This window comes from Castor canadensis, chromosome 1, assembly GCF_047511655.1.
Source record: "Castor canadensis chromosome 1, mCasCan1.hap1v2, whole genome shotgun sequence".
Lineage (NCBI taxonomy): Eukaryota > Metazoa > Chordata > Mammalia > Rodentia > Castoridae > Castor > Castor canadensis.
Window position 1 is genome coordinate 52,375,391 of NC_133386.1, and position 15,847 is coordinate 52,391,237.

Sequence of the window (15,847 nt, forward strand, 5' to 3'; positions counted from 1 at the left end):
CTGATTTATTATCATTGTTTTGACTGCACTTAGTCAAAAACATATAATTAATCTGTAAATAAGGGGGACTTACTGTATTTGTGTCATGTGTGTATATAGCTGGATGTCTGAGAAAGGAAAATCTTCAGACACAAAAAGCCCAGAGGGAGCCTTGAGCGAGAGGCAGAGCAGGAACTTACAGTGCAGTTGCCCTAGGACTTCAGTGTAACAGTAATGGCTAGAGGGAGAGAGCATAAGTGATAAAGCCTGGCGTGTGTGTTGGGGGATCAGACCCTGAGAGGGCTATGACCTCAATGAGAAAATGACCAAAAACCTTCACACCCACCAGCACAAGGAAGCTTAATCTCTGCTGTATCTGAGTGCAAATAAAAGTTTTTCATGAGAAACTGTAACTTCAGGACCATGAAAGTAGTTTGGTAGCTAAACTTATCTTAAGCACCTGGTAAGCAAAACCATAAGCTGAGAAACTGATAAAAACCTGGTTGTATGGGGTGACACTGCAGAGGTACATGGCAGAAGCAGATACAAAACCACTCTGAAGGGATTTGTCATCGACCTAGAATCCAGAGAATTTTCTCAGAAAAATAAGACCCACGTAAGATGAGCTCCTAATAAAACTACATAGGGAAATGATGGGCTATGAGATCCAGAGTTAGCAGACACGATAAACACTGGAATTTTCAGCCCAAGTACTTGCAGTAACTGAGCAATAGTTTTTTTGGTGGTACTGGTGTTTGAACTCAGGCCCTCACAGTTGCTATGCAGGTGCTCTGCCACTCAAGCTGCTCCACCAGCTCTTGCGTAACCTTCTTAAAGAAAGTATAATATACACTGTTTACCAAGACTGAAGGCAAAAAGACTACACAGAAACTTAAGAAAACAAGACACTATGAAAAAGGACAAGGAAGTACAAATAGACCTCTTAGAAAAGGAAAAGTTGCTGAAATGAGAAATTTAATCTGGATTAGACAGCAGATTAGGCACAGCTGGAGACCCAGAGGCGAACTGGACAACAGAGCCGAGGAAACTACCCAAAATATAGCACACTAAAATATAAACATTTAAATTCCTTATTGGAACTATTTGAAATTGAATATCTGAACCATTCTTACATAAAAAGTAGAAGCAGGACCATACTGTGCACTATGGTAGCCAGCAGAGACAAGATATCGAGCACTTAAAATGTGGCTGAGGACCTGAATTTTTAAATTTTTAAATTTTGGGGGTGCTGGGAATTGAACATACTAAGCATGTACTTTTCCACTGAATTCCAACCCCAGTCCAGGAACTGAATTTTAAATGATGCCTACTTTTCACTTACTAAAATTAAAAAATTTGATTCAGTTCTTGGAAAACACTTTAAGTGCGCTTGGAACAACTTGGTAGGTAAATCTACTCTGAATCAAAGAAAATTTTTTGATGAAAATTCAGTATCTGAATTGAGATTGCTGTGCTGTCAGATCTAAGTCTCAGGATGAAAAAAGGGTGTAATATTAATTTTTAAAATTGAGGATATGTTGAAATAAAAATTTGGGTATATTATTTAAATAAAATACATCAAGATTAGTCCCCCATTTTGTTAACCTATTAGCAAAGCTAAAATTACATATGTGACCCATGTATTTCTATTGCACAGCAGTGTACTGGAACATAACATTTAAAAATGCTTGAGATCTGAGTTAGTTCCTCAGATCTAAAATGCTGCAGGTTGAAAAATAGGGACTGTGGAGCTAAAAACGTCATTTGAAGACAGCTATGCAGGTGTAGGATGCTGTGGAATCAAAGGAGCTATCTCGGTTCACTGTCACTAAAAACGAAGCCATTCCAAGGGCTCTAGCTGCAAGTCTGTCACTTCTTTTTCTTGAAGTTCCAGATAAAGTTGTAGTGTTTAGGTTGAAAAAGTTGTTTCCACAATTATTGAAGTGACTGTGCAAATGGAAGGTGTATTTATCAGTATATAATATATATGCACACATCTGTATGCAGATGTATTTTTGACTAGTTTTTCTTTGATTTTTAACTATTCCAAAGAGTCTAAATTTCTCAATGCCCAAGATAAATTTGGGATTCCACCTCAGTCATTCTCATCTTTAGTGCAATCTTGCCAAAAGTTTTGACTTTTACTTGGGAGGCCAGAATTAGATATAATAATTGTGTATTTCTCTAATAATTGCAATCTCTTAAGTGCAATATTTTGTTAGTACATTCTGTTTCTTTACCCACTGATCAAATGTGCATTTAATAACACAAATTTTTAGCAAACCATTATTGTAGACACCTTCCTTTCACTGGATTATTTCTTTACCAAGCACCTGTAATACTTGCTTTATTTATACTGCATTTCGTCAATTTTTTATGATCCACTAAGAAACAATGAATGCTGCCAATTAAACCATGACATATTGCTGATTTTAGTCAGATGTCAAAATGTGAACATGCACCTTGGAGGAAATACGGATGTATTCCCCATCTCATGTTGAGACCCACATTCAAGGCTACTGATGGACACTGGGACCTGGATGCCAATTCATGTTTCTTTCCCCAAACTGGAATTCATTATGGCTCTCCGAACTATCCACTACTTTCTACTGTTTATATCTTACACGTTGGTAAGCACCAAATCCTTAGGTGATTCTGTAAGGTAGTTCGATCCATGCTGACCTTCAGGAGCCTCTGCAATTATTGCTGGTGCTGTGATTTTTAAAGCTGCCATTCAAGGGTTACTGTCAGTTTTCTTTTAGGTAGTTTATAAACATGCTAACAGTATCAGCCAGTCCCACAATGTGTGCTCAGAACCACTTTCTGTTTCTACCTAGGAATAAGCCTGTTTGACACTACTCTCTGTTCTTTATCTTAACACTGGCTATTGAGGATAAAATATTCCTAGCTTATGTTACAATATTTAAATATTCATTCAATTAAGGGCTGGGCATGGTGGTGCACACCTGTAATCCCAGTTACTTGGGAAGCGGAGGTAGGAGGATCATGGTCTGGCTAGGCAAAGTTAGAGAACCTGTCTGAAAAATAAACAAAAAGCAAAAGCGCTGGGCCTGTACAGTGCTTGTTTAGCAAGTGTGAGGCCCTGAGTTCCATGCTTAGTAACTCCCCAAATTAAAAACAAAACAAAACAAATGAATTCAATTAAATCTTACACTAAAGTATCACTTTCACTCTAACTTTTAGAAAGGAAGTTTGTCATGGGTGTGACAAGAAGGTGGCAATGAGAAGAGGAGCCAGATGGTAACCGCTTATATCCAGTAACAATATAATCCTAGGATGTTTTTATGTTAGAAAAGAGCCCCAATTAATTATGTACTCTAAAATGGTAGTAACTACGGCTTTAGTGCATCACCAAATGCTTTGGGAGTATTGTCTTGTATTTTACCATTTAATTACAATAAACCCACTGACATAACAAAACATGTCACACCCACCTCTAAATCATCATTTCTTTCCATAGGATCCATTTAAGTCTGTAAATGGTTTGATTTGGTGTCTCAATAGACTTATGACTTAAAAGAAAGTTTATAATAAACATTCCAACAAGATTTTATATAAAAAATGCTTTATTCAAAAATAGGATCTTTTAAAAAAAGAGGAAACTTTTATATATAGCTACTTAGCTTAGAAACAGTCAAAAACACAATAAAATAAATTCAGATTTAGAAATGATTCATAACATATACAACACTGGTGCTGAATAATAGCTTACATGTAGGATTCTTTTTGTCCCATTGCATTTAAAAATTCACAGTTGTTAAAAGCCAGTGGTTGGGACTAAAGAAAGGTATTGTCGGAATTCTTTCCTCTTTCATGCCACCCTTTCTGGCAGGCATAGAAGTGGCAGGAGCTAGGCAGTACAACTATTTCTTTGAGTGCCTGTGTTTCAAAACCATGCATGTTTACTTTTATTCTTTTCCTGTGTTCTTTGAAATAGCTTTATAAGTGGCTACAAGGCCTAACTCACCAGGCCTTTTTAAAGGTAAAATTTTAAAGACGGAAGATCCCACAGGGCAAGGAGCCTGTACGGCTAAATAGCACAAGACTCAGAGCTTAATGCTTGTAGGTTATCAACATTCAACATGACTTTGCTCTCCAAGACAGTACTCTGAGTAGTTATCAACCAATGTTTTTCAGCATGGTACTGAAATATTTCAAACCACATTCAAACATCTAATATAGACTTATAAAGCAGGAGAAATGGCTTGTCAAACTAAAGTGCTATTTGCTACTATATTCAAGAGGCTGTCTTGATTTCATAATCTGAAGTTTTAAAATTATTATTATTATTAGTTTTTACCATGGTCACTGCTTCTCAAACTGGGGAACTCTAGACATTTTCCTTTAGTGTCAATTGTTTCCTAAGATCTGGAAAGAAGGTTCATTTTTTACAGTCGTAAAAAGTTGTTTGTATTTACAAGAAATAATCAGATTAATTTAAAAATAAAACCCAGGACTTCCAAGAAATTACAAGTTGACGTTTTGGAACTATGCCTTCAAACCCTGGCTTCTATGAGGAAGTTTTCAGTAGCAACCTTGGTGAAGCAATGACGTAGGAGTTCCTGATTTTTGAGAGTATAGCCAGGTTCTTATTAACAGTGACTTATCAATAAAATTCAAAGCCTTGGCTCATTCTCTTGAGTTCCATCTTCAGAAATAATGTAATTCTTTGTTTCCTGTCTTTACTGGTCAGGAAGAAAGTCAAGGAAAGAATTCTGGACTGAGTTTTAATTTTACATTGTTTAATTATTATTAGAGGAATGCTGCAGTCAAAGGTTACTGATTTGCAACTAAAAATATACAATGTATGTCATAAAAATTGGAACTCATGAAGCCAAAAAAATTAGAACCTGACCTACCAAAAATAATGGGAATGGCAATTGTGGATATTCTCATTATAAATTAAATTATATCATCCCTGTTCTTTACTGCCCTTAAGGTTGAACCGGCAAGTAAATGGTGCCTTTCTGAGTCATTAATTCTACTACTTCCTCTAGGACCTCCTTTGGAAGGGTCTTTCTTGACCCCCAAAGAGGGTCATCTGTCATTCCTTTTAGTAATATCATGGGGCAAACTGCTTGCTAACTACTTGTCAAACAGAAAGCCAATGGTCATTCATTGCATAAATAACATTGATAAAGAACAAAATGAAGTTGCCAATGAAATTACAGGAGGCAAATTTACAAAGCTTTTTTTCTTCAAATAATGGGTCAACTTCATAAGGTCATAGAAGGAAAACGAGCTATAAATCAAGTTGCCATTCAACACACTGAATAATTAAATATAGTTAAATATGACATTGGATCACAAATGATGCTAGATAGTTAAAGGACTAATCCAATTAGTCCCACAGTTTAATGAGACCATCCCAACCGCATGTGATGACCTTAGATGTCTCATGTGGGTGCCACACTGCACCTATGCACACTTTATCGTGAGCTTTAAATCGGCTGTAGAGTTTTGTGGTCTTCCAGTCCCAAATGTTCAATTTTCCATTTCCATCTCCTGAAATCACATAGCTATGATAGAAGGACAATAAATCCAAATTATTCAAACACCTGAAGCTGGTAAAGAGGATGAAGAACAGAGATGGATCTACCTTTTCACAGTAACATAAAAAAATCAATGCGACTGTACAATACTCAGAATAATAAGGCAGAATATGGAGTAGTCAATAACTTGAACTTCTACAAAAAACCTCCTCACTGAACTACCAATCTCAGAGAAGAAAATTATTTTTAAAAGGGAAGATGGCAGTCCCAGGGGCCATAATGAATGAGGGATCACAGTTAGTCTCCGGACTTTCAGAAATCAAGCAGAGGAAACAGTTTTCACAGATAGCTAGTGAACACATTAGACACGCTGCATTGCAGTGAACTTTACCACCTTCTATTTTTTGCCTTCAGTATTCTTTGAATACAAATAAGACTGAATCAGAGGTAGGAGTCTAAGATCTTATTACCAGGCTAAACATATAAAGCTACAGGGATTTCTGAATTCCTTTTACTTATGTAAAAGGAATGGGGAAATGAATGAGGAATTTCACTCTTAGCAAGACTTAGCAAGACACTCTTCACAAATCCAGTGTGACCTAGAAATATTCAAAAGCTGGATTTCCGTTTTCAGCATACACAAGCTTTAGGAAGATGCTACTTTCAACACTGTGATATAGAATTCTTCTGGTGTACATTTAATCATAGTAATATAGAGCTATAGCTTTGCTTAGCAAAGCAAAGAGAAAAAAAGCATCGCTGATATGAATAGGGGTTTGTCAGGTAGCTAAAGGGCATAGGCCCAAGTAATATAGGAGATATACTGAAAAACCTAAAGAAAAGCAAAATATAATTGCCATAACTTGTTCTTGACTCTGTATTTGTCATTTTAACAGATTACATAGTTCTTCACAGTTTGTGAAATGTTATTATTTGTACAACAGTTTATATCATTGTCATTATATTTGAATATGAGAACAGAAGATTTAAACTTACCTCATGTCTGGTGAAAAGTCCACCTGACAAGCATAGCCTGCTACCATATGGCCCTTAAATATTTTTTTCTTATTTAATCTGAATCTATTTTGTGCTCCAAAAATTAAGATTTGATTGTCCATTGATTGGCACGCTAGCCATTTTCCTATAAAGTTCAATAAATAAGTTATTTTAGAGAAAGAATGAAAAATATAAAAAAATCCTATTTATTCAAACTATGTTCACTGTAGTTATTCTTTTGCTCTCAACTACTTTATAATATTAGAAAATAAAGTCACCATGCCATCTGTAAAATGTTATAAATAAGTTATTGGCAAGAGGTATTTTTATCTAAAGTGATAGATTCTACTTCTATAATCCTATTATCATTGAGTACTCTTCATATAAAAGCTTTTTTAAAAATAAGGAAGTAGAGAAATTTCAAGTTTAGTGTTAACAGAACTAAGTTAAAATACATGAAGTAGGAATAATTTGTAAGTATAGACAACAGAACTATGAACATAACTATGAGAAGAAAGAGACCTACCTGTCGTAAGTATGAAATAAAGAAAGATTAACTCTGGTGAGAAAACCTAGGATTATCAAATAAAAGTGCACCAAAAAGAGACATATGTTAACAAAATTATGGAAACTTTTTTTTTTTTTTTAAAAAGGGCATACTGCTCTTATCCTCCTAGGAGTCATTAAAGCCTTAAAACATTACTAAGGGAACAGTCCTAACATTGCCCAAGTGAGCAAATGGCCTTGTTCAAGATGGGCACAATATTTATAAGATTTGTTTAAAAACACATTACATGTCTGGAGGTATGGCTCAAGCCTGCTTAAGCAAGCACTCATCTCTGAGTTCAAACCCCAATATAGTCAAAACAAACAAACAAACAAACAAAATACTACATGAAATGTATATGTACAGTAACAAAGTATAATTTAGTGATTATCAAAGGAGGATCCAGTTAGATTGCACTCCTCCTAAGAATGATAAGGCACTTGGCAACTGTCACCAATCAGATACTCAGAAGGAGGAGCAAACTCTTTCTTGCCTCCTCATCCTTATTTCACACTTTCAGTAGCTATGTGAGATAACAGTCACTTCAAAGACAATGGTCCCCAACCTTCAGATCTGTCGCTTTAACATCTCACGTAGAGCTATAATTATATTAGTATATTGTCAGTATATCTGCAGCACTTGTACTTGGATGCAATGGATTATTAGATAGGAAACAACATTGGGTAGATTTATCTTTTTTATTTTTGCTTGAGAAAACCTTTTATAGCGAATTGCTAAGGTGTCTTCATTGCGGAGAATCAGACCAAAATTTCCTATCTCTTTGAAAGAAAAGAGCTTATTAAATGATTTATTGAATCTCATTGTGCTAGAAGGACTATTTAAAAAAAAATGAACTCGATTACCAGAAATTCTTAGATGCTCAGTCAATATTAGTTGTAAATCTTTTTTCCGTTTTCATAATTTTTTTCAAAATGAGAGTGAGGTGTCTCACACATGAAAACCAATACTAATTTCTAATATTGAAAAGATTTCCTTACTCTGTGACAAACTTCCTCTGAAAGGGAGTGGCTGAAGGTCTTAGGAACCCAGCAATTACCCTGTGTCTTGGGCTCTCATTTAGGAGCACATTGTGCACTGACTCACCATTTGGAGACAAAGTCACTGCAGGCATTGAGTGCATGCTGGGCTCTGCTATATACTTGAAATCCACAGGGATATCCCTGAAAATGAGAAATAGTATGCCAGAATGACTCGTTTACAGAAGCTCCTTTAGAAGAATGATCTCCAAAACAACAGTCCAAACAAAACCAGATTCTTGAAATGACATGTTTACTAAGCCTTTTCATTAAACCTCCTGGACAAAGGAAAATCACAAAATGACTCTGTGCTGCTTTATAACAGTGCCAGTGATTTTATTTTCTAATACTAGATTTAAGCTTTGGCCCTTAGGTTAACAATTTTGTTACTGAATGTTCCTTAATAAAGAATTTGTCTTAAAATGTACCACAGTAGGCAGAAACAAGATGTCTGATCAAGCCGGAAGGGAACCCTAACTCATTACTCTGCAAGCAGGGGGGAGCACTAAAAGCCTTCAGCCGGGCGGTGGACACAGGCAGCACTGTGGCCATCTGCGAGTTGCCCTAATTTGTGCAGAAACAATGACCAAGGCCAGGGGATTATGTGCTTAGTACCCAGGCAATTTACAGTTTACTTGTAAAACATTTTGAAAATATGGTACAGGAGGAAAACAGTAAAAACAAAAAGAAAAACTTCATATATTTGATAAAAAGGATAAAACAAAAACAACAAAAAACGAGAAACTAGTCAACTAAATTTAGAACCATCAACAATAAATACCTTTTCATTTTTATTATTCTTTATAATAAAAAGTATTTAGTAATTCTGAAAGAAGTTTGATTTTGTTTCTTCTAATAAGACTAGATGGTTTTTATAGAGTAATGTGTGGAGAATGGAATCTGATGAGTAGTAGGATATGAAGCAGCAATTTCAGTTGCAAGCGAAGGTTTGGGAGATGAAGGAGTGGCTCAAGTGGTAGAGCACTTGCCTAGCAAGCACAAGGCCCTGTGAATGTTCAAACCCCAACACTGAAAAAACCAACCAAAAAACTGCAGTTCAAGTTCCAACACTTAGATTAATTGGAAAACATTAGTAATTTGCTTCATGTGAGAATTTTCTCTATCCACTCATTCAACCACCGAGGAAGATAAAATGATCAGAGAAAAAAGATTTCAGGTGTATCGAGGGGCATAACAACGTGTCAGGTCTTCAACCCGCTACCCTCTCTACGGCAGTGGTAAGAACTGACATTCAGAATAACCATAGTCTATTAAAATTAGAGCACCAATCTAAAAGGATTCATGTTTTTTCCCCTCCTCATACTAGGGGCTAATTTTTATAACATGGCTTGAAACAAGAGCACTTCCTAAATTAAAATTAAACATAGTCTAGGTTTGTGTTATTCAATGTTTTACTAACTATAAACAAAAAAATTCAAGTAGGCCCTTACTTCAAAAGGAAACTTGGTACAATAAGCTCTAGAAAAAGAACAGAATCTGAACTACTCTGTGAACTTCATTATTTTTAGTAAAAAATGTCTGCTAGGCATAATTTAATAAACACAACACTATTTTCTAATTAGATACTATAATTCAGTATAATAAGCTGGGAACACATCTTCAGATAATCTTCTGTTTGGAAACGAATTCATAATAAAATTAATAAACATTTACAAAATTTTAAAAATAAAAGATAAATAGCAGTGTGTATCAACCGCTATAAAGCTTTCTTTTAAAATGTTTTATCAGAATAAATACCTTTGGGAGAAAACATGCCTATGACATTTCATGCATTTAGCTGATTAAAATACTACAGCATCTAACATAACCTCCAATTCTCCTTCAGAACTACATTATTGTATACTGCTTACAAAAACCCAGTTTCCTTTGGTTTGTTTTCTTATATCACTGTGCTGCTCTAAGCAGGTAAACATCACTTGGTGGACAGTACTGGTAATTTCCTTGCAGCTGGGTCAGCTCTCACTTTGAGGCTATGACCTCCCTTCTCCTACACAAGCCTCCAAAAACACTAGCAATTAATTTTAGGGTGTCTGTAAGAGCTCTGGGGGGCTATGCTGGTTTTGCTTCCTACTTGCCCTTATAGCAAGACTGGCCCTCAGATTTATTGCTGTCTCACCAACTGAACCAGATACAACTTATCTTCTTTCCCTACCTATTGCTTCACACATCTCTCTAGCCATAATCAGGAACTCAAGTTTTGGAATCAGTTTGACACACGAGTTTGGTCAAACTGGTCCTTTCATGTTCTATATAACCTTAAGCAAATCACTTTACCAGTCTTAGTTTCATTATATAGAAAATGGGAATAAACAAATATACATTAAATCAAAGAGCTCATGTAAAATGCTTATCATAATGACGGGTATATAGAAAGAGCTCCACAAATACATTGTTAATGATTACAATGATGGTAAGTAATGGAAATCTAAAGGATGCCATCATGTACCAAACACTATCATGTCTTCTTTGGAATATTTCTTAAGATCCGAGAGGAAGAAGCTAACATTATGGCCTTAATTTAATTTTGATCAAATGTTGGTCAAAGTTCTTCAGAAAATACTCACAAGTGCTGAAGGTAGAAACATCTGAATGTTTAATAGTCAAATTATTAATGTATATCAAACAAAACAAAGAATATGTGCACATAGTCTAAGATGGATTATATAAAACCTTGTGCCCACATCAGATTCTCTGCAAGAAGCACCATTTCTGAAGTAAGCAAGATCTTAGTTATAAGGTGGTCTCAAACCATGGACAGATCTTAAGGATGATGCTGTATGTTAAGACTACATATTATAGAACAGTCAGCGTTCTACTAGCTGGGGATAATCCGAAGGGATGTAGTGGTTGTGAGTGTGGGAGAAATTGCAGTTAAATTGCATGAAATCTTCAGTAACCCAAATTGTCCTGACAGTGGTTAGGGCCTGCTCAGCAATCCAGTATGAGGTGGAAACCATTGCCCATGTTGAAAGCTTCCCACTTTTTCCTAAAGTGTAACAACTTCTGGGGGTTGAAAGATGCTCTTTCCCAAGGCTGTAGTCAGTGGCTGAGCTGTACTTCGTAACAGACTATAAAAACAAACTGGGCTCTGTCTAAACATTTATTTTAACAAAAAAGGTTAACATGTATTTCTTTGCAACCAAATCAGAAAACATGACCAATGATACTTAATGAAATTAGCTTCAGTAATTCTTGACTTTAGGAAAAAGATTTTTTTTCTAGGAAAGCAAAAATTATCTTACAGAATTTTGATTATATTCAATAAGCAAAGTATTTATACAAGGATGATACTATGAGGCCACTTAACAGCACTGAACATTTAAAAAAACTAAGAGATACATAAGTATTTTCTTTGGGTTTGTTCTGAGGCCAGGATCTTGTGCTCAATTCCTATATAACCAATATAGTTCTATACATCTGTGGTCCATACCAGTCATTTTGCAAAGATGAATAAGGCATCTAATGAAGACCGTGAGACAGCACAATAAATAGCTATCATAGCTGTAAGAAAAGCAACCCAAAGTACGTATCTGGAAAGATTAGCCAGAAGACTGTCAAGGGTAGTATGCTTAGATTTTAGTTTCCAAATTGTGGATACTTAGTTAAATCAGTTTGATTGGCAAGCCATGATCAAAGAGGCAAAAATATTATATTCAAAGGCTTTGTCTTTGGCTACAAATTTTTAAATTGTTTGCTTTGTGTACATCAGATTTTCTACTGATGGAAACCTACCATTCCCAAACTCTTAGGCTCTTATCGTCGGATGTGCTCACGAATCTCCTGTTCTCATCAACAAAAACAATGGTGTTGACAGCTCCTAAATGCCGATCATATTCCTGCACAATTTCTCCACTTCGAATGTCCCACTGTACAGCAAACAAGAGAAAAGGTAAAGATAGAAGTGGAGGGGATTTAGGAAAACCAACAAAGATATAATTTTCAACAGGGAAAAGATCTTTAACACTATACTTTTATGAACTGACTTTTCTACTAAGTACAGAGCATCAGCAGTCCCTCAAAGTAGCTAACATTAAATGAGTGAATATTCTGTATTCATAACAACATAAAGCTCAGAAATCTTAGTGAAAATACTGCAAAAACACTTACTTGCACAATCTTTTTATCAGACATCCCAGCCACAAAGAGATTTTGCTTATCTTCATCAGGATTGAATTTGACACAATAGGGTACTTTTCGGTTTGTAAATCTTGATATACACTGTCCTAAAACCAAAGACTCAAGTTAAATAAGGAAAATAAATTTGATCACTAAACAATGACAGTGGCACTAAGATCCAGTGGTCATTTGCTTAATAAGTTTTGAGGAAGGGCATCTTGCTTCTGTTTACTGTAAATTACATTGTTCCTTTTCACAGATTTTTAATAATCAAAACAAAACTATGATGACAGAATGGTTACTGGGAGTGGGTAGACTGAAAAAGAGTGTAAGAAACCCATACTTAGTGCTAGAACCGTATTATAGTTAAAGCAAGTTCATAGATATGTTTACCTGAAAAAAAGAAATCACTTAACATAAATGTACTTTATAAGTTATAGCTTGAATTTTTTTTGGTTGTACTGGGGGTTGAACTCAGGGGTTTGTCCTTGCTAGGCAGGTGCTTTACCACTTGAGCCATGCCCCCAGCCCTTTATGCATTAGTTATTTTTAAATAGGGTCTCATATTTATATGTACAGGCCCACCTCTACTGAATCCTCCTATTTATGCTTCCCATGTAGCTGGAATAACAGGTGTGCAACACCATGCTCAGCTTTTTATTGGTGAAGATGGAGGGCAAAAGCCTGGGCTGGCGTCAAATCAAATCGTGATCCTCCAGATTTTGGCCTTCCTAGTAGCTAGGATTACAGGTATGAGCCACTGTGCCCAGCTTACATCTTGAATTTTAAAGGAGCTATGGAATGATTAGCTCTTAGTCTTGACTACAGAGTGGAATCACCTAGTTCACAGTCTATACCAATCATATAAGGACTTTGAGGGTAGGATCCAGTAATTTTGAAGCTCTTCAGATGATTATAACTTGTAGCCAGAATTGAGAGGTGAAGAACATGGAGTTTGGCATCAAAAAGACTTCGGTTTAAACCCAACTCTGCAACCTACTAGCTGTGTGACCTTGGGAAACATACCTTTAAGCCTTAGTTTCCTCATCTATAATGTAATATTGTTACATATCTTATAGGGATATACTAAGACTGGATGACGTACTCATACATCCTTTGCATAATGCCTGGCAAACATTAATTATCATCACTATCCTTAAAAGACAAAAGATAGTTTTTGTTGTTGTTTTAAGAGAAGAGTCTTACCATGTAGCCCAGGCTGGACTCAAACTCATGATCCTCCTGTCTTCACCTCTTGAGTGCCTAGGATTGCAGGCCTGTGCTATCATACCCAACTCTAAAAGATGGTTTTCTAATAATATAAATTTGTACTAGCCACGAAATACTGATGTAATGAGTATGACTGTGAATATGTAAAACTGACTGGCTCAGACCTACATTATCAATTTAAGCATTTAATTTAATTCTGCTCATCAGATATTTATTATTTCTTGCTATATGTAATGCACCATGCTAGGTGATATAGGGGAGTAAAGGGATCATCAGATGGTCTACAGAATATTTCAAATTTGCTTGTCTCTCAATATGTTTGCTTTACACATTAGATGGGGTGGGAATAACGTCTCAGAATGAAAGAGCTGCTTATATAGCTGAGTTTTAACTCTATAAACATATTTTATAGTATTACCTGAGTGGCGTGGGAATTATCAGAAGACACCATTTTGCCACAGAAGACCATGCCTACTGTTTTCTTTGTAAGTACTAATTCAGAAGATAAAGATGCATTAGTATCAGTGCACTCTTACCTGTCTCAGTGTCCCAGAGTTTCAGATACCTGTCATAGGCTGCACTAAGGAACTGTGTTCCTGAAGTATTAAAGCAGATGTCCCTTACAGCTTTACTGTGACCTATGGGCAGAGCCAACACAAATGGCAGTGAGATCAAGTAATCTATCTTCATAAACACCATAAAGAGAGACAGTTTAAATGGTGGTCCAAGGAAAGCTGTGAATCATGATCACTGGAACTCCATCTCTGATTTACTGACTGCCAATCTGTTATGTGTGGGCTGTGGTTGTTTTTCTTCCTTCAACAAGCACCCCAGGTGCATGCCATTTTTGTAAGAACCAAGAGAAAAAGGTCTTTTTTTTTTTTTTCCAAATTCAAATTTGTCATAGCTATTTCTCAAAATTGCAGGCAACTGATGAATAACAAGCCAAGATTTATGGAGACAGGATAGGCAAATTATTGCCAGTAAAAGAACCGAAGCTGAAATTTTGGAGGCTCACTCTCAAGAGTGCTCAACAAGCTAGAATTGAAAACAAAGTGACCTAACCCTAAAGTCCAGGAAATTGCAGCCCTTGTTCACTAATTGTATATTTCTGCAATCACATCACTTAATTTCACAGAAACTGATTCAGAATCTCGGATATCAAGCCTTCTGGAAAACAATGAATTCCATTTTGTTTTACGATGGCATTTTGATTAATCTTAAGGTGTTGATTATGCTTTAGTTGGAAATTGATCTTGCCAGACCTATCAAGTCTTTTGAAGTTTTGGGGACACTCAAACATGGCTAAACAAAAACAGAAACTTTCCTATTTCTCACCATGTCTACCTTGAATAAGACACATCTAGGTGTGCAAAATATATGGCACAAATTGTCACCCATATGCAGTACCTTTGAACCATCACCACTGCCATGGAACTACAGTCAGGAAATACGTGCTATAGCAATTAGGCACTTTTTTTCTATAGCAAGAGTCCCAAGCAGAGCTGCTATCATCTTCCAAAGTAGGAAAAATTTCAGTTTTCCACTGACAAATGGAGATCAAACCCGCTATATCTGACAGAGACATTTTGTTCCACTACACACACCCAACACATCTTCCTTTAGGCTGCATGGCATCTTAGTATTTATTTGCACAGAGGCCTTAGAATGTTAACAAAGCATGGAAGAACGGACTCTCACTTTAATCTGAAAACAGACCTGCTAAAATTCAGACTTTCAATGTGGCGCAGTTAAATTAGGAAAGTGTAGCCTTCATGGGAAGTGACAGGAACCAGAAAGGTTAGTTTGTTACGAAGCTGTCCTCTCTTTGGCCCTCTTCTTTTCTTCAAGGGGTTTTCTCAACCTCATCCTATCTTAGTTAGCTGCCAGCTCCCAACCTCACTTCAAAGCTTGACATCTGGCTATTGCTTGCTGGACATTTTCACCTCAATATCCTCCAGCAGCTCAGATTTAATGAGTCTAAAACTTCATCATCCTTCCATGTTCCCTCGCTTTTGAATGGCTCCACCATTTATCTAGCTACCTGGGACCTATCCTAAATTCCTGCCTTTTACCACTCATATTCTGTTACTAAATCCCATTGATTTAGTAACACTTAATAGCTCCTTTCTTCACTATCTCTGTTGCTTTGGTTCAGACTCTCAGTATCTACCATCCAGACCAATGAAATAATAGTAATTCATTTCCTTTCTCTAGGCTTGCTCTATATCAAAGTATCCCCCAGATTGCCATGTGATTTTGGTACTTGCTGTTAAGAGCTGTTTAATGGTTCCCCACTGCCCTTAGGATAGTGACACAAATGGTTCTCCATTCTCTAGTTCCCCTTTTACTGCATGTCTCCACTCGTCTGGCATCAATACTTGGCATCATATGGGATCCCCTAAAGC

The 15,847-nt window shown here is 36.3% G+C and overlaps 2 protein-coding genes across 3 annotated transcripts in view; one reads left to right on the plus strand and one right to left on the minus strand.

The window, feature by feature from the left end:
- The window catches only part of Mettl24 (methyltransferase like 24), a 143,446-nt gene that overhangs the window by 117,164 nt on the left and 10,435 nt on the right, over positions 1-15,847 (plus strand). The gene's annotated exons all lie outside the window — the stretch shown is intronic.
- Cdc40 (cell division cycle 40) overlaps positions 3,549-15,847 on the minus strand; it is a 58,337-nt gene continuing 46,038 nt past the window's right edge. For both annotated transcript variants that reach the window (XM_074076849.1, XM_020162224.2), the window contains exons 11-16: positions 13,976-14,077; positions 12,201-12,316; positions 11,826-11,959; positions 8,140-8,216; positions 6,489-6,633; positions 3,549-5,519 (exon numbers count right to left, since the gene is read on the minus strand). In XM_074076849.1, coding sequence (XP_073932950.1) covers positions 5,342-5,519; positions 6,489-6,633; positions 8,140-8,216; positions 11,826-11,959; positions 12,201-12,316; positions 13,976-14,077 — 752 coding nt within the window. In that variant the 3' untranslated portion in view covers positions 3,549-5,341. The remainder of the gene's footprint in view (positions 5,520-6,488; positions 6,634-8,139; positions 8,217-11,825; positions 11,960-12,200; positions 12,317-13,975; positions 14,078-15,847) is intronic.